The 16,904-nt window shown below is 39.1% G+C and overlaps 1 protein-coding gene across 1 annotated transcript in view; it reads right to left on the bottom strand.

Annotated features, from left to right (window-relative positions):
- ADAMTS18 (ADAM metallopeptidase with thrombospondin type 1 motif 18) overlaps positions 1 to 16,904 on the bottom strand; it is a 97,156-nt gene that overhangs the window by 34,502 nt on the left and 45,750 nt on the right. The window contains exons 9-15 of the mRNA XM_077831142.1: positions 14,177 to 14,314; positions 12,703 to 12,856; positions 11,527 to 11,622; positions 10,444 to 10,592; positions 3,615 to 3,787; positions 375 to 505; positions 120 to 243 (exon numbers count right to left, since the gene is read on the bottom strand). Of these exons, the coding sequence (XP_077687268.1) occupies positions 120 to 243; positions 375 to 505; positions 3,615 to 3,787; positions 10,444 to 10,592; positions 11,527 to 11,622; positions 12,703 to 12,856; positions 14,177 to 14,314 (965 nt within the window). The remainder of the gene's footprint in view (positions 1 to 119; positions 244 to 374; positions 506 to 3,614; positions 3,788 to 10,443; positions 10,593 to 11,526; positions 11,623 to 12,702; positions 12,857 to 14,176; positions 14,315 to 16,904) is intronic.

The following is a 16,904-nucleotide window of genomic DNA, read 5'->3' on the forward strand; positions in this document are numbered from 1 at the left end:
TGAATTTCAGTTTACATCTGGACCTTGAGCCATTGCCCTAATGAGCAAAGAGCCATATATACTACATGGAGATCCAGCAGAGCAATGAGCTGATGATCATGTGGAACAGCTTTCCTTACCATTAGCTTTGTGCTGGATCAAGTACTGGCCTTTAAAGAACTTGCATGTTGAATTATCTCCTTTACAAACTCCACAGGCATCCAAAGCAGCTTTTGAACCAAGTCCACGGTCACACCCTACTTGCTGAAAGCAAAAGGCAGAAGTGAAGGACTCAGACACAAGGGAATTTCAGTAACAGCTGCATTTTCTATTATGGAGTAAATTGTTCACTTAAAAATGACATTGTTACTGAAAGAAACTTCAGTTTATCTTACTTCACAAATTCCATCAATGCAAACATCATGTTTGTTCTGGGAGCATAAGGTTCCATCTTTCACTTTGCTGGACATTGCAAAGAAAAAGTCAAAGTCTTCAGCTGTGCAGTACAATTTACATCTATCTTCCTCTGAAAACATGAAGAGACAAGTAGATTAGGAAAGGGATAGATAGACATTAGGAAAGGGATAGATAATAAGACATTAAATAGCATAATGTCACTATATAAATCCATGGTACACCCTGACTTTGAATACTGCATGCAGTTCTGGTCGCCCCATCTCAAAAAAGATTATATTAGAATTGGAAAAGGTGCAGAGAAGAGGAACAAAAATGATTAAGAGTATGGAACAGCTTCTCCATATAAGGAGAGATTAAAAAGACTGGGACTTTTCAGCTTGGAAAAGAGGTGACTCAGGGGGGATATGGCAGAATCATGAATGGTGCAGAGAAAGAGAATAAGGAAGTGTTATGTACTCCGTCACATAACACAAGAACCAGGGGTCACCCAATGAAATTAACAGGCAGAAGGTTTAAAACAAACAAAAGAAAGTAGTTCTTCACACAATGCACAGTCAACCTGTGGAACTCATTGCAAACTTATAACAGGGTTCAAAAAAGAACTAGATAAGTTCCTGGAGGATAGGGCCATGGAGGGCTATTAGCCAAGATGGTCAGAGATGCAATCCCATGCTCTGGGTATGCCTAGCCTCTGTCTGCCAAAAGCTGGGAGTGGATGACCAGGGATGGATCACTCAATGATTGCTTTTTCTTCTGTTCATTCCCTCTGAAGCACCTGGCATTGGCCACTGTTGGAAGACAGAATCCTGGGCTAGATGGACCATTGGTCTGACCCAGTGTGGCCATTCTTATGTTCTTAGATACACAATGGGGTACAAAGTACTACTGTGACAGAGGTGGAGCTGCTCTGTAATAATCTAAGAATACTGCTATGTACTAATTTTATCAACTCTGCATGTGACGTGGTCAATCAGGAAAAGTTATTGTATAACTATGGTGGGTTATTAGAATTTCCTGTGTGACTGTATTGATCTAACTCATATTAGGGTTAATGGAATGTAATGCTTGAATTCCAGGAGAATGGTCACCACTAAGAAGACAATGGATGATGAGGATACCCCAGCACACCCCTGGAAAACAATGGGTAAAGCTATCATCTTCCAGGCTCTGACAGGGATAAATCATGCATGAAAGTTGTGCATCAAAGTTGTGAAATGGGCTACAAATGCAATAAAAAATAAGGTATTCAAAAATTTAATAAATGGGGGGAAGGGGCACCAAAGACACTCCTCGCTTGGGGTGCCATTTGATCTCGGGTCATCCCTACGCACAGTTAGCTGCCAATCAAGTCCTTCTTATACACAGATCACACATTATGCCTACAAGGGAATTGATTGGTTAAATATTGGAAAATTCAATAATTGTATTGTAATGATTGCTTTTCATAGACTGGACAATATTATTGAGTCACTCGCTATCAATATTAAGCACTATGGTCAAGATTTCAAAAAACAGGAGGCTAAACTTAGACAGCTAAATCTATATTTAGGCTTCTAACTAAGGGTATGTCTACACTGCAAAAAAACACCCGCGTCAGTGAGTCTCAGATCCCTGGTCTCCAGACTCAAGCTCACAGGGCTCATGCTACGGTGTTAAAAATAGAGTGTTAGATATCCCTGCTTGGGCTAGAGCTTGGGCTCTGAAACCCAGAGGTGTGTGGTGGGGCTGTGTCTCAGAGCTCAAACTCCAGCCCGAGCAGGAACACCTGCACTGCTATTTTTAGCGCTGTACTGTGACCCCGAATCTGTAGACCCAGGCTCTGAGACTTACTGAGGTCGGTGGTTTTTTGCAGTGCAGATATACCCCATGTATTCTAATTTTCAGGACCCAGAAGTTTCCATAGAAAGTAAAAGCTGTTCAGCAGTTTTGAAAATCAGCCCACCTCCTTAAGTCTAAATACAGACTTCAGGGGAGATTTTGAAAAGCACAAATAGGGCTTTAGGTGTGTAAATCCTATTTACTTTCAACAGTACTTGTGCTCCTAAATCCCTCTGGTGCTTTTGAATTTTTTTCCGTTAATGCCTAAAAGTAGGCTCCTATTTTTGAAAATCTTGTCCCATCTGTTTAAAATAAATGTGTCACAATGATCGTAAATATTAAACAAGATACATCATATGAAGGATTTAATGCAATAGACATTGCCACCTAGTTCTGAAACCCACTCCAACTAGATCACTCCTCTTTAGTTTTACACATTCCTCCCAGCCACAATGGTTATATCAGAATGCAGGCTTCTAAACAGTAATCAAACTACTTATAACATGTCTATATAAATAAAGATGGCTTAAATCACTGTATTCCCAGCTAATGTTGACTATCCTCTAAAGAATATTTAAGCAGACCACAAATAAAAGCATATTTAAAAATATATATGTATATAAAAGTATGCCCTCTCAAGGTATTTGAAGGCAACTTCTGTGAATTGTAGACAAAGCAGCCACAATATGACCTATACCCACCACTTTCATTTAAGAAATAGCAATCACAAATATTCACTGTGCTTTGAAACTACAGGGAAGTATTTGTAGCTATTAACTATCCAATAAAATCCTAATAATGATACTGGATGTTTACAAAATTGAGGCGTATGCAGGAAAAATAAACTTAAACTTGAGCAACAGACAAGGAATATTTACTGAGTCATGAGTCTTATAAAGCCCCAGCAACAATTCTCAGGAGAATATAACAGTAGGAAACTCGAAAGGGTTGATTTACTGTTACATTTAGAAATCTGAGAACATTCCAAATGAATTAAGATTCTGGCATGTTATTGTAGGAGTTGGTGGTTCCCATATAGAGAAATTCATGGGAAAAGGTGGTTTGTTGTTCGGGTTTCCTTTTGTTTTTTTTATTTTTGTTTTGTTTTAACAACAAAAAAAGGCAATATAAAACAAAAGTGAGGGAGAGCATGGTCAGGGAACAGAGGATAGAGATCTAAATTCACAATCAAAGCCAACTTCTCTGCAGGCTCTTACACATGACGTTACACCAAAGACCAAATTCAACCTTGCTAGAAAGCATGTGCAGCTCCACAGAAGTCTCTCTGGATTTCCACACATTTGAGGCGCTGCATTTGGCCCAGAGTATATCAATGAATTATAACGAGGTAGCCTGCCTCATGCAAATCATTTTGTCAATCAGAACCATGGCCAAATTACCTTCAACTTTAGTATAGGGCTTCCAACTGTAGTACCACCCACGGAAAGGCTTGCTGTTAAATTCCGCACACTGCTGGGCACGGAAATCCAGACTACTGGGTGGACATGGCTGAATATTGCAAAGCTGATAAATACGACCGGAGCCCTGACAGAACTTGCCACCATACTGTGGCCTGCAAAGAAAGAAAAAAAAATATTTTGCAAAACCAAAAGTGGATATGATTGACACCTGTTAAATACATTCAATGACAGTTCATTAAGAAGCATCATTCTATTGACTTCTGTTGAGCTAAATATCATGACTTATTGACCCAAAAGGTCATTATTTCTCTCAAGAGACAATGAATTTTAATCATCACCAAAATCAAGCAAAGTAGTCAACAAACGCTATCTGCTTGGATCATTATATATCTATTTAACCATGTGCCCATCTAGAAGTGAATAATGTTTTCATTGAATTAAAGTCTTGCCAGTCAGGATATTTTTATTTGCATGTATGATCTGATTGGTCAACACAATTACAGATCTCAGAATTATTGACCTGTGGAAGTAAATAGTATCAATGTACTGACTTGCTATATGCCAGTTTTCAGTCTACCGTGATCCAGGAATTCTCATGTATGCAACAATAATTATTTACCATAATAGTGCTTAATAAAGGAAAATGTAACAGATAACGTAAAACGAATCAAACATACATTGAATGAACAATTGCATTCTGATATTGTTAGTACTACGATATGTAGAAATGTGCCTTTAAATAGTTACCCAGCAGCTCAACTCTTACAGGAGAACAAGGGATTGTGCACAGTTGTTTTGATGTAGGAAAGCATTTATGTACATGTTTAACTTTACACACATGTTTAAGGCACACTGACTTCAATGGACTTTAATTGTGCACTTGAATACCCTTCTGAATAGTGATGCTTTTCTAAATTTGGACTAGTACGAAGTTAAACAATATCATTAGTTTGCTATTATTCATATATTAATTATATAATTAGATTTTTAACTGCTATTGGGTGTGTATAATATAAACAAATTAAAAATGTTAGCCTTGCTCTTTTTTCAGAATGCCTGCGAGAGCTGAGCAGTTGATTACTGTATTTAGTCACCTCTCTATTCCATGCAGATCTACATAGAAATCTACTGATGTTATGGTTTCAATGTACAATTTTGCAGATTTCCAATATACCACTGTGCCCAAAACTATGTGATTTTATTGTTGTTGTTAGTATTATTTATTTGTATTTTCATAGTACCTAGGAGCCCCAGGCATGGACCAGAACCCCATTGTGCTAGGTGCTGTACGAACACAGGACAAAAAAACAGTCCCTACCCTAAAAAGAAAAGGAGTACTTGTGGCACCTTAGAGACTAACCAATTTATTTGAGCATAAGCTTTTGTGAGCTACAGCTCACTTCATCGGATGCATACTTTGAATGCATGCATCAGATGCATGAAGTGAGCTGTAGCTCATGAAAGCTTATGCTCAAATAAATTAGTTAGTCTCTAAGGTGCCACAAGTACTCCTTTTCTTTTTGCGAATACAGACTAACACGGCTGTTACTCTGAAACCTACCCTAAAAAGCTTACAGTCTAAATATAATACAAGAGAAAATAGATGGATATAGACAGATGGACAGGGGAATACAAGGAAACAATCTGACTGGATTGGTCAGCATGATAGGCTATGTTCTCAGCAAACCAGCAGCCTAACCATTGTCAAGTATTTTGTATTATTCTACTTAGCTTTGCTTCTAGTGAAAAAGATGTAAGTAGAACTATTGTTCCAATTCTGCACCTGCATACATTTGTCTAATGATGGTTTAAAATGTTAGGGAAAATATACACTTGGAATGTATGTTATGGTCTTTTAGTGAATGGCTTGGCTATGTTACACATACATCAAGGGAAACACTTTCAGAATAATGTACCTGGTGCAGTATTTGTACAGTTCCTAACTAGGATAATGGGAGTAGTTTGTTTAAATCCCTACACACTGTATTATAAATGTACCCCATGTCCAGTATATCTTGTAACTTATGTTAACACACTTTCCTGTTGAATCCATTGTGGAGTGATGCTGAGGGGACAACTAGGTAAAATATGGATAAGAGATTCCAGGTGCATTTTGCAATTATATTTTTATACTATTTGCTTATTCCTATATTCTAATCCTCATACATTTGTAAAACAAGCTGGAGTCTGTTTTCATGTCTTGAATCAGCATTACTGCTTTGAAGGCAATACAATAGCTGGCTTTTTCAGAAGTCTTTAGTGAATACTGGACAACAGAAGAGTCTCTCAAAGGAAGTGGTGGAAATCCATCTGTTAGCCCATTTAAAACTGGGCAGAGCACTAGGGAAATGTGCTGTAGGGAACAATCTTGCACTGACCTCACCCGAGGGCTGGACTAGAATTGTTACTAGCCATCTTAACACTGGGCCTATAGTGAATTAGGGCATGCTTCCCATCCTGATTGGCAGCCGTTCAGTTCAGCCAAAACTATTCTTCAGTTCAGAGAGAATATATGTTGACTCAGTTTTGCCTGAGTAAAGTAGGAAAAGTTGTTGGGCCCATACTAATTTCTGTTCAGACACCTTTCCTCTACAGCATGTATGATTTCTTTTAGTTCCTCTGGCCTAGGGAACAAGACTCTCTATATGTAAGCAGGGGAAAGGAAGCAAGTCCCTGCCCAAGTACAAGCCACCAAACAAGCAAAATAACAGAGTCATTTAGGGTTAGATTGTGGCTTTTAGCCCCAGCCCTGCATTTGAGGATGGTTCCACCAACCTAGAGGAGCACTGAGAGAAGCATTCTAGTTTTCCATTTGTGCTACAGAACTTTAAATGGTGCAGTATACTCCACTCTCTGCCAAACTGCTAGTCAGTGAGTAAGCGGGAGGCAGGGTATGGGTAGGGTTCTGCTTTCTCCTCACCTGTCTCTGCCCCTTATCAACGAGTCACTCCCAGAGGGGAAAAACTAATTAGAAGACCCCCTCACCTGTGGGAAGCCCTTACATGGGCTGTCTAAGAGGACTGGAGTGCTAAGTAAGGGCTACAAACAATCTAACCCTGCGCTGTTACTATGTGGAAGGGGTAATCTTTACAAAAAGAAGGCTGGCTGTGTTGTCCTATGGATGTTCGGGATGGGGAGAGGCTAAGCACAGAGATTTACATGTAAATCTCAATGTACTAATCAACTCATATTATTGTTGTTGTTTTTATTTATTTAGCAGAACCAAATAGTTTGCTACACGCCTCACAATACAAATAGGAGTGCACAGTCTCTGTTCAAAGTGCTTACAATTGAAGGCCCTGATCCACACAAACACATTCATAACTTTATACATAGGAGTAAAGTTACTCGCGTGTCTAGGTGTTTTCTGGATTCAGACAATGGAAGAACAAAGGGGATACCAAAACACGCAAGGAGTTTTGAAGTTGGGGCTGCAGAGAATAGACTCCAAAGACTAATTTATAAACCATCTCAAAGAGTCCAAGCACAAAGACTCCAATAAATGTACTAATAAATAACACAATTGATAAAAGACCTAAGGTATTAAAATATTATTAGTGTGGCTTAAATGAATTTGCCCATCTGCAATACCCATAGCAAAGCCAATGCCTCCACTCCAAAACTATTTTAAGCAGCCCTAGCGGTGTATATATATGTGTTACCATATGCACATTCCATCATTATAGTAGTAGCTAAATGATTGATTATGAAGTCATATCTTCTGCAAAAAACAAAAACAAATAGACATGTAGTCAATACCTTGTTGGAGCAGATGTGACAGTAATTAAAAGATCTGGGATGACTACTCACTTGAAGCTGAAAGATGGAATACAAACAATACACTGCAATGATGTGTACACTGCTCTTTACAGAGATGCTGTTCAATGCAGTACAATTAATAATGGTGACTAGACCATGAAGTGCTGGCTCCCAAGTCCTTCAAATTTTGGAATAGTTTACATCTAGATGTGCACACTTCAGCATTGGCCTAAATGCTATTAATAGTATTACAATGCTAAAGTATCATTTTTTCCTATATGAAGTCAATGGTCTACAGAATTCTTTCATGGTCCTTATAAAATTTGATTAGTTACTGTTTCAAACTGCATTATTACTTTAAATTTTCAGTGCTTGTGATCATTCTTAAAATAATTGAATACAAAAGAATAAAAAGTTGTTTTAGTTAATAAATAATTCTTATTTTAGTCTTTTTATTACGCACATGCCTAAAACTGTATTCTAATATTTTTAGCAACCAGTGCACAATTATGAAGCAGGTAGGAAAGGACACAATCCCACCAATATGATTTAGGTATTAACTTAAATCTCTTGGGCACTATTTAGGCTCTTTACCAGCTGAACTATTAAATTATGTAATCTATTTCTTGGGAAACTATCTTAATTGTAAAATGTTGTGATGTATGAAAACCAGATCCCTGAAATTATGCTGTGGCAATTTATACAAGCGTAATGAGTTTAGCAAATCTGCATAGCTCTCAGTATACTATAGCTGACCTCAGTAGGTGTTTGGTACTGTAAATTCATGCTTACCTCAGACAGTCATTCAGACTATGTTTCAGCAGACTGTAGAGCAGGACCACAGTGACTGTCTTACAAGCATCAACAAAAAGGAAATTGAATTGGTTGGGTATTATTTACAGGAAGAGACTCATACTCACACACAGACGTGTGCGCGCACAAAGGACGAGATTTTCAAAACCAGGAATCTAAATGTATTTCATATTTAAGCTCCAAATAAGTGATCTGATCTTTAAACGCACTGAACATCCAGTAGTTCCTACTGAAGTCATTGGAGACTCAATGCGTTTGAAAATCAGGCCATGTATTTAGAAGACCTATTTTGAGGGCTGAAATGAAGCTTCAGTGGGGCATACTCATGATGCTGAAGACTGAATTTCACCAACAGAGTTAAGGCTAAATTCGCTGAATGCCTTGGTGTCATCCAAAACCTTTGAAAAATCAAAGTGGGAGAAACAAATTTAGTTTTCCACACGCAGTTTGGATTTGGGAAACGGAAATGGATTTCGGGAATTTTGAAGATTTACGTCAGAATCATTAGGATTTCATGCCTGTGCACATGCACAGAATACAGTGAATGTGTCGTCATTGTTTTTAACTGTGTTTCCACAGTGTAACTAGCTAAAGACTCTTTCCAATGAATTCACCTTTATTTTAAAATCACTATTGGTCAGGGATGTGAAATACATCTATATGTATATTTGTTCATCCTGGAACAGGATGTTCTGTAGACAGTGTTTTTTATAGTGTTGGGGTTTCATAAGTCTAATTCTGATAGAGATTTTACAGTTAGTCCTCTTGGCTCTAAGTGAAGTATCACTAACCTAATGTAATTAGAGTAGGCAGAGACAAGATCAAGTACTGGCACTGAACATAACGTGTTCATACCAGAGTCCATAACACACATTTCTTAATTATGGTTTAAATACAATATACTGCAGTCACACACGGTTCCAGTTGGAATGGTTTACTTATAACACTGGCTAAAATGTAAGTCAAAGTACTCAAGCTAGTTGAAACATTTCAATTAGTAGAGGTCCCCCTTCTATATTCTATGCTGTGCCGAGATAGCCATACAAGAACTTGAGAAAAGAGCACTAAGTAGATAGATAGATGGTATATACATAGATCCCATGGAAACTTCAGCATAAAAACTAACATCTATCTACCTGCATTAAAATTGTGATACAAATGGACCAATGTAAAAAAAAATCAAATGTTTATGTGACTCTCCATTGAGAATCCATTTGTGCACGTCTAGAGACTGCTGTGAATTCATATATACCATGAATCCTGTGTCTATCCAATAACACGGAGACACAACAGAAAAAGTTAAGCAAGTGCCCTGCCACGATTTTTTAAGGATTAGTTCCATTAATTGAAGGGCAACAGAGACTGTTATCACTAAGCCACATGTTCCCATACTATAAAATGTGAAGTGTGAATATTGCTACTTTCATATTATATAGGAGGTGTGTATGCTACTTTACAGTTTCATATAAAATCTGTCATTCTTTGTCTTTTTATTGGCCATGATTTAAATAATCATTTCATGGGCTGCGATGGAGAGTATGTGTGTCTATGCCTGTCTAGAGATGTGTCCAGAATAAACCAGTGAACCATTTTTTTTTCCTGCAAGCTAAACTGAATTGAATACTTGAACAAGATGTTGGATTGATCGCCCTTTGTCACTCATCTGAACTGGCAATTCTAAGCCATGAGAGGGTTTTTGCAATCTACAGGCCAATGTAATCTTTGCCTTTTGGACAGAAATGCCAATTAAGGTACAGATTAGTGAAAGCTGGGAAGGCAGTGTGGGAGCATGTACACTATATAACAGTAAAATGTATATATTAAAACAGACATTAGAGCTACTTTAAAACTATAGCTGGTCAAAAAATGGTTGTTGTTTTTTGCCAAAATTTTGTCCCTTTTTTATTCTAAACATTTTGATACGTTTCAACCAGTTCTATTTAAAACTCAGTCAGGCCTGATCAAAAATCTATTGATGTCAATGGGTGTCTATTCACTTATGTCAGTGGGCTTTGGACAGGCCCTTAGTTCCTGATATCGGAATATCCTCCATCTTTCACAGCTCTCCACCCTACTGATTTGTAACTGACTGCTCACAGCGTGCTGCGGAGCTCTCCGAGAGTCTCAGAAGGAGACCCCATGTGAATTTGCAACAAAATCTACTCTTTCCCCTTTTTTGTTATAATATCAGAAATAATTATTATAAAAATAATACCTTTCCACAGCAATGTCTTACTTTGGGTTATTGCAGTGTCTCTCCTGATAGGTGACTCCACCTCCACAGATCCGAGAACACTTGGACCACTCGGACCACGCAGCCCATTGGCCGTTAACAGGCTTGGGTCCATGATCGCCATATCTGACACACTGACCTCTTCGACACCACTGTCAAAAGAATGTCAACAAATGTCCCGTCACAGCTGGTGCTACCTAGTAAGCTGCTGAGAAGAAAAGACCCAGGTGCCAATCCTGCCATCCCTTAAGTATTCATTTAATTCTATATAAATTAGAAGTCCCATTGAATTCAAGTGTTAGCAGGATTGGGGCCCTGAGTAGTACCAAGATAAATAAGATGACATACAAAGAAAAACTCTAGCACTTGTCTAGCTTTGAGACTCTGCCTACGTTGAGGACCACATTTTCAAAAGTGGTCTCTAATTTGGCGTGCTTCAATTTTGGATGGCCATCTCCAGACACCCTATGTCTGATTTTCAGAAGTGATGAGTACCAAAAACTCCAGCTGATGTTAACAGCTGCTGTGGGTGCATAGCACCTCTAAATCAGCCCCAGACATTCAGAGTTGGGCATATAAAAATTAGAAGCCATTTTCCCCTCTAGCTACTAATTTACTGTTATTGCAATACGAGAAAGGGGGAAATGAAGAAAGATTCTCAAATATAGCAAGGAAACAAATCAGGCTCTTGAAAATTACAATATCTAATACAAATTACAAATTACAGTAAAATAAACTATCAGTAATTATTGAATCACATGCACTAATAGCAACTATTATTATCTCTCATACTTGCAATTACAGTATCATGGTAAAGCAAATGAACGTAGACTCAGACTCCTTCCAATAGGCTGATCAATAAAGATAATACATCTATAGACTATGGGCCAAATGCATTCCCAGCATAAGCAGCTACAGTAAAATATATGCTGCTTCTGGCATGCCTGAATTTGCAGCCTTCATCTAACTCCTATTAAAAGCATTGGATGTTTTTCAGCATCTTAAATGAAAGTTGCAGTTGGCCCTTGGTCCACTGTATTCTAATACAAGTTAGAATACTGTAGCTCCACTAATTAAGTTACTTACCATACTTATGCCACAAGCTGTCCCTTCCGCGGCTGGCATGAACTTTGTCTCACATCTATGACCTACTTTATGACACCAGAGTGATTTGCATATATCCTAGAAAAAAATCAGAGAATTCCCCCATTGTATGCTGATGTCGAGAAGTTTTCATGAGTGACACTTCATCAAAGCATTCCTTTGCTGTCACAAAAGCCCTATGAATTAGACCCATTTCTGAACAAAGAACTAGTTCTACATTGTATAGCATAATGATTACTTGCTGGTCTACTGACTTCATATTTCTAGAAGTTTGGTTCTCTGATTATTTTCTTGTCTTTTCAAAGTGAGACTATAAAAGAACCAAATAGCTATTAAAACTCCAAGGGCACAACATGAACAACTCTACAGGCCTTCTAAAAATGTGGAGGGAATCAATTTTCTTGAAACACACATGAAATGTTTGGAAAGACTGTGTAGAAAAAATTTGTTGTCACCTGGCAAAATGCTGGTTAACATAAAATAATCCCAAATGTTGCAGCAGAGCCATAATAATAATAATAAATAAATAATAATGACAACACATCTTCAGAATGGCCATATTGTGATTTTAACAGAACACCTTTCTTAAAGAAATCGAAGAGACTGGAACAGCCACCTGCGTAAATATTGGATTAATATGACTACATCCTACATCAAAAAGCTAAGGATGGAAAGCTGCATTTTTATTACTCCGAAATAATCTTCTCATGAGGAGCTAGATTGTGCCAGGCCTTTTTGCAAATGCGTAAGGACTGAAGGAGCATATAAAATCTTCCTTTCCTTGCACCCTCTGTACAAGTGACACAATTGCAGCACTTAGTTTCCCCTGAGTTGTAGCCACACCACCCTGGTCCCTGGAGAAAAGAGCATGCTGTAGCATCCTAATGGATGGTGAAGCTTGTGCATTCAACCTGCACTTCTTGTAGATCCTGGAAAGATTTTGCATCTCAGAGGCACAGTCCCTTCTGAAGCTCCCTCTGGGGTTGTGCAACTCCCTAACAGGCTAGAACCTTCAGAGCATATGACAAGCATGCCAAGCAATTTCAGGTTCAAAAATAATCCAGACCTTGTTGCTCATTGTACTACTTGCACTCATTTATAGAACATTACAGTTTTCTAATGTCAGTTCTAACTTTGTTAAAAAATATTAAGAGGTACCTTCACAAAACTGAGGTTGCATAGTTTTGCTTTCATTCCAAATTGCCATTTGCACTGGGTATCAGCATCATAGATCTGCCCTGGCAGTTTATCAGGGTATTTATATTGTCCTGTTTGTTTAGGTTCATCAATCAGGCAAGCAGCTTGAGCTGTACTACAATGAGAATGTATATTTATTAATCATGATGTTGATCTTTTTTATGAAAAATACTTTTATTTGCTAGAGAACAGCAAAAACACATGCTATTGCATACAGTACCTTTCTCTAGCTTTGTAGGCATGCACTGAATGAGAATATTTGCTGCAGGAGCCAAGAGATGTTGACTTCTCCTTGGTAGCCTGACCTGCAAAGTTTTAGGAAGCAGGAATTTCCAGGCTCTAGGATTATGGTAATTTTAGGTATAAATGGTGTCAATTTCCTATTCTCCCTTCCTTATGTGAGTGTAACCAAGAGCAAGGAGATCTCCCTAGACTACGCTTTCCAGAAGTGGAACCCATATGTGCAGTGTCTCATTTCTGCGTATTCTTCATGTGAAAGGCCACACAAAAAGGCCACAGTGTTTTAATTGAGAGATCAATCAGCATTGTTTTGGTTTTTTTTGCTGGTTGGGCACACGTTAACACCAAAATTACATATTATTATCCATCATTCTTCCTCCTTAGTGCTTGTGGTTCCGTGAGTATGGAAGTTCAATCTATCTACAGTTTGTCGTCCAACTATGCGTCTGTTGGACCATACTAAATGCTTGAATACCCCAAAGTGGATTAATAATTTTCCTATAGCAATATTACTTATTGTGGCTGAGAAAATCACCCCAAACTCTGTCATCTTTCCTTTCCCCTGATCTGGTAAACCAGTTTGGTATCTAAGTGTCCACTCCTATATTCAATGGCAATGTATGCATATTATGCCATTGTGGGGTTCATGTAATAAAAGCAAGAACTTATATTGCAGAGATTGCAATTCTGGTGATTCTAAATGCTAGAACTAAAGGCTGCTCCTTTATCAGCATACATGGTTTGTACCATAAGGGAAATAATGGGGTACCATTTTTTTTCAGCAGCTCTGTAAAATACGCTTATTGAAAGCATGACAATCAGCTATGACTAGGTCAGGAAAAAATCCACAAATATTCATTCATTTCCACAGTCAACACCCCTCTTATATTCAATTTTCACTAATATTCTAATAAACCTGTTTGACAATAATGTTTGGGGAAAGAATGAAATGCAAGTGAATATTGCAGCATATTCACAGAGAGCCAGCACAAAGGCCTATAGTACCACTTATGTCCCATACAAACCAAAGTTTGTGGGCTCATCTGGTACACTGGTTTTGTATTGGCCTTCTTCACAGAGATGAAATCCATACCAAAGTTAAATTTTAATTTCTAATCATGAGTATTTGCACCAGAAAGCCAATTGTAAGAGTTGCCACCCTCCTATGGAAGATCCTGACTTATATCTGACCTACCTGAGGAATTTATTGAGATACTGCCTGCTGCATACAGACCAGGAAAACACCCCATTGTTTCCTGTAAGCGTGGGAGACATAATGTTACCTTCGGCTTTTCTACAGGGATTTCCTTCTCCATCGTGAATCATGCCAAAGCTAGAAAGAGAACCACAAATGAGAGGGGCACCAGAAACAAAATGCCAGAAACAAGAGACAGCTTTTAAGGAGAAAGAGACCCTGTTATTTTATGCAATAATTCTATCAACGAAGTCCACAAAGGGATGAAAAAATGTACAAGCCAGAAATAAATGAACACAACAATGGTCACTAGTCAAGCCCAGGTTGATAGAGATTGAAATTTATTTTTGCAGTACAGTACATGGAACCGGACAAAGAAGGTTGAGTTTCAGGGGAAATCTAGTTTGGCGAGGCATCAGGGGTTCAGGAACATAAATCAAACCCCCAGGCTGCCAGTACACAAACACCAGAACATCAGCATGTAACACCAGCATCTCAGCCTGCTTAATAAAGTTCTCCTTCCTGCACATCAGTTTGCTAATGAAACAATTGTCAGCTGTTTGGTGGCCCATGCAAAATAAGGTGCAACCTCATTCCTCTGCTCAGGGGAGATTATTTTTTTCCTCACACCACAGTACCTACTGCAATTGCTAACACATCTACTGTGGACTGAGTTATGCTAGTGGTGAACTGAACTCTCATTCACAAGCGGACATGTTAAATCTGCAACACAAATCCCTGGGTGCAGTACTGGCCCCACTGAATTCAATAGCAAAACTCCCACTAACTGGGGCCAGAATTTCACCCCATATGTCTCTTTTCAGCTTATGAGACACTGAATCTTCACAGGTTTCAGAGTAACAGCCGTGTTAGTCTGTATTCGCAAAAAGAAAAGGAGTACTTGTGGCACCTTAGAGACTAACCAGTTTATTTGAGCATGAGCTTTCGTGAGCTACAGCTCACTTCATCAGATACATACCGTGGAAACTGCAGCAGACTTTATATATACACAGAGAATATGAAACAATACCTCCTCCCACCCCACTGTCCTGCTGGTAATAGCTTATCTAAAGTAATCGTCAGGTTAGGCCATTTCCAGCACAAATCCAGGTTTTCTCACCCTCCACCCCCTCACACAAATTCACTCTCCTGCTGGTGATAGCCCATCCAAAGTGACAACTCTTTACACAATGTGCATGATAATGAAGTTAGGCCATTTCCTGCACAAATCCAGGTTCTCTCACTCCCTCACTCCCCTCCAAAAACCCACCCCCATACACACACAGACTCACTCTCCTGCTGGTAATAGCTCGTCCAAACTGACCACTCTCCAAGTTTAAATCCAAGTTAAACCAGAACATCTGGGGGGGGGGGGGGAGGAAAAAACAAGAGGAAATAGGCTACCTTGCATAATGACTTAGCCACTCCCAGTCTCTATTTAAGCCTAAATTAATAGTATCCAATTTGCAAATGAATTCCAATTCAGCAGTTTCTCGCTGGAGTCTGGATTTGAAGTTTTTTTGTTTTAAGATAGCGACCTTCATGTCTGTGATTGCGTGACCAGAGAGATTGAAGTGTTCTCCGACTGGTTTATGAATGTTATAATTCTTGACATCTGATTTGTGTCCATTTATTCTTTTACGTAGAGACTGTCCAGTTTGACCAATGTACATGGCAGAGGGGCATTGCTGGCACATGATGGCATAAATCACATTGGTGGATGTGCAGGTGAACGAGCCTCTGATAGTGTGGCTGATGTTATTAGGCCCTGTGATGGTGTCCCCTGAATAGATATGTGGGCACAATTGGCAACGGGCTTTGTTGCAAGGATAAGTTCCTGGGTTAGTGGTTCTGTTGTGTGGTATGTGGTTGTTGGTGAGTATTTGCTTCAGGTTGCGGGGCTGTCTGTAGGCAAGGACTGGCCTGTCTCCCAAGATTTGTGAGAGTGTTGGGTCATCCTTTAGGATAGGTTGTAGATCCTTAATAATGCGTTGGAGGGGTTTTAGTTGGGGGCTGAAGGTGACGGCTAGTGGCGTTCTGTTATTTTCTTTGTTAGGCCTGTTTGTGCAGGAAATGGCCTAACTTCATTATCATGCACATTGTGTAAAGAGTTGTCACTTTGGATGGGCTATCACCAGCAGGAGAGTGAATTTGTGTGAGGGGGTGGAGGGTGAGAAAACCTGGATTTGTGCTGGAAATGGCCTAACCTGACGATTACTTTAGATAAGCTATTACCAGCAGGACAGTGGGGTGGGAGGAGGTATTGTTTCATATTCTCTGTGTATATATAAAGTCTGCTGCAGTTTCCACGGTATGTATCTGATGAAGTGAGCTGTAGCTCACGAAAGCTCATGCTCAAATAAACTGGTTAGTCTCTAAGGTGCCACAAGTACTCCTTTTCTTTTTGTGAATCTTCACAGTCTATTTATAGAGAACCTTCATCCTGCCACACTAATTTGAGGGGGTAACCAAACATATTCACCTACCGTCAAATATGAACCAAAATGCAACAGAGGCAGTGTGTCTAGTGGATAGAGCACTGGACTGGGGGTCAGAAGACCTGTTCTATTTAGGTACATCTACACTACATTGTAAACTTGGGTCTGGGAACTTGCTTGTACGTGCACACTGCATGGTAAACTTGGGCTTACAATTGCTGGATTCAGGTCTCACGGCTGTGCTAATTCATCCATGCTGCAAAACGACAGGGCTTGGACCGGAGTCACAG

Source organism: Eretmochelys imbricata, chromosome 12 (genome assembly GCF_965152235.1).
Source record: "Eretmochelys imbricata isolate rEreImb1 chromosome 12, rEreImb1.hap1, whole genome shotgun sequence".
NCBI lineage: Eukaryota > Metazoa > Chordata > Testudines > Cheloniidae > Eretmochelys > Eretmochelys imbricata.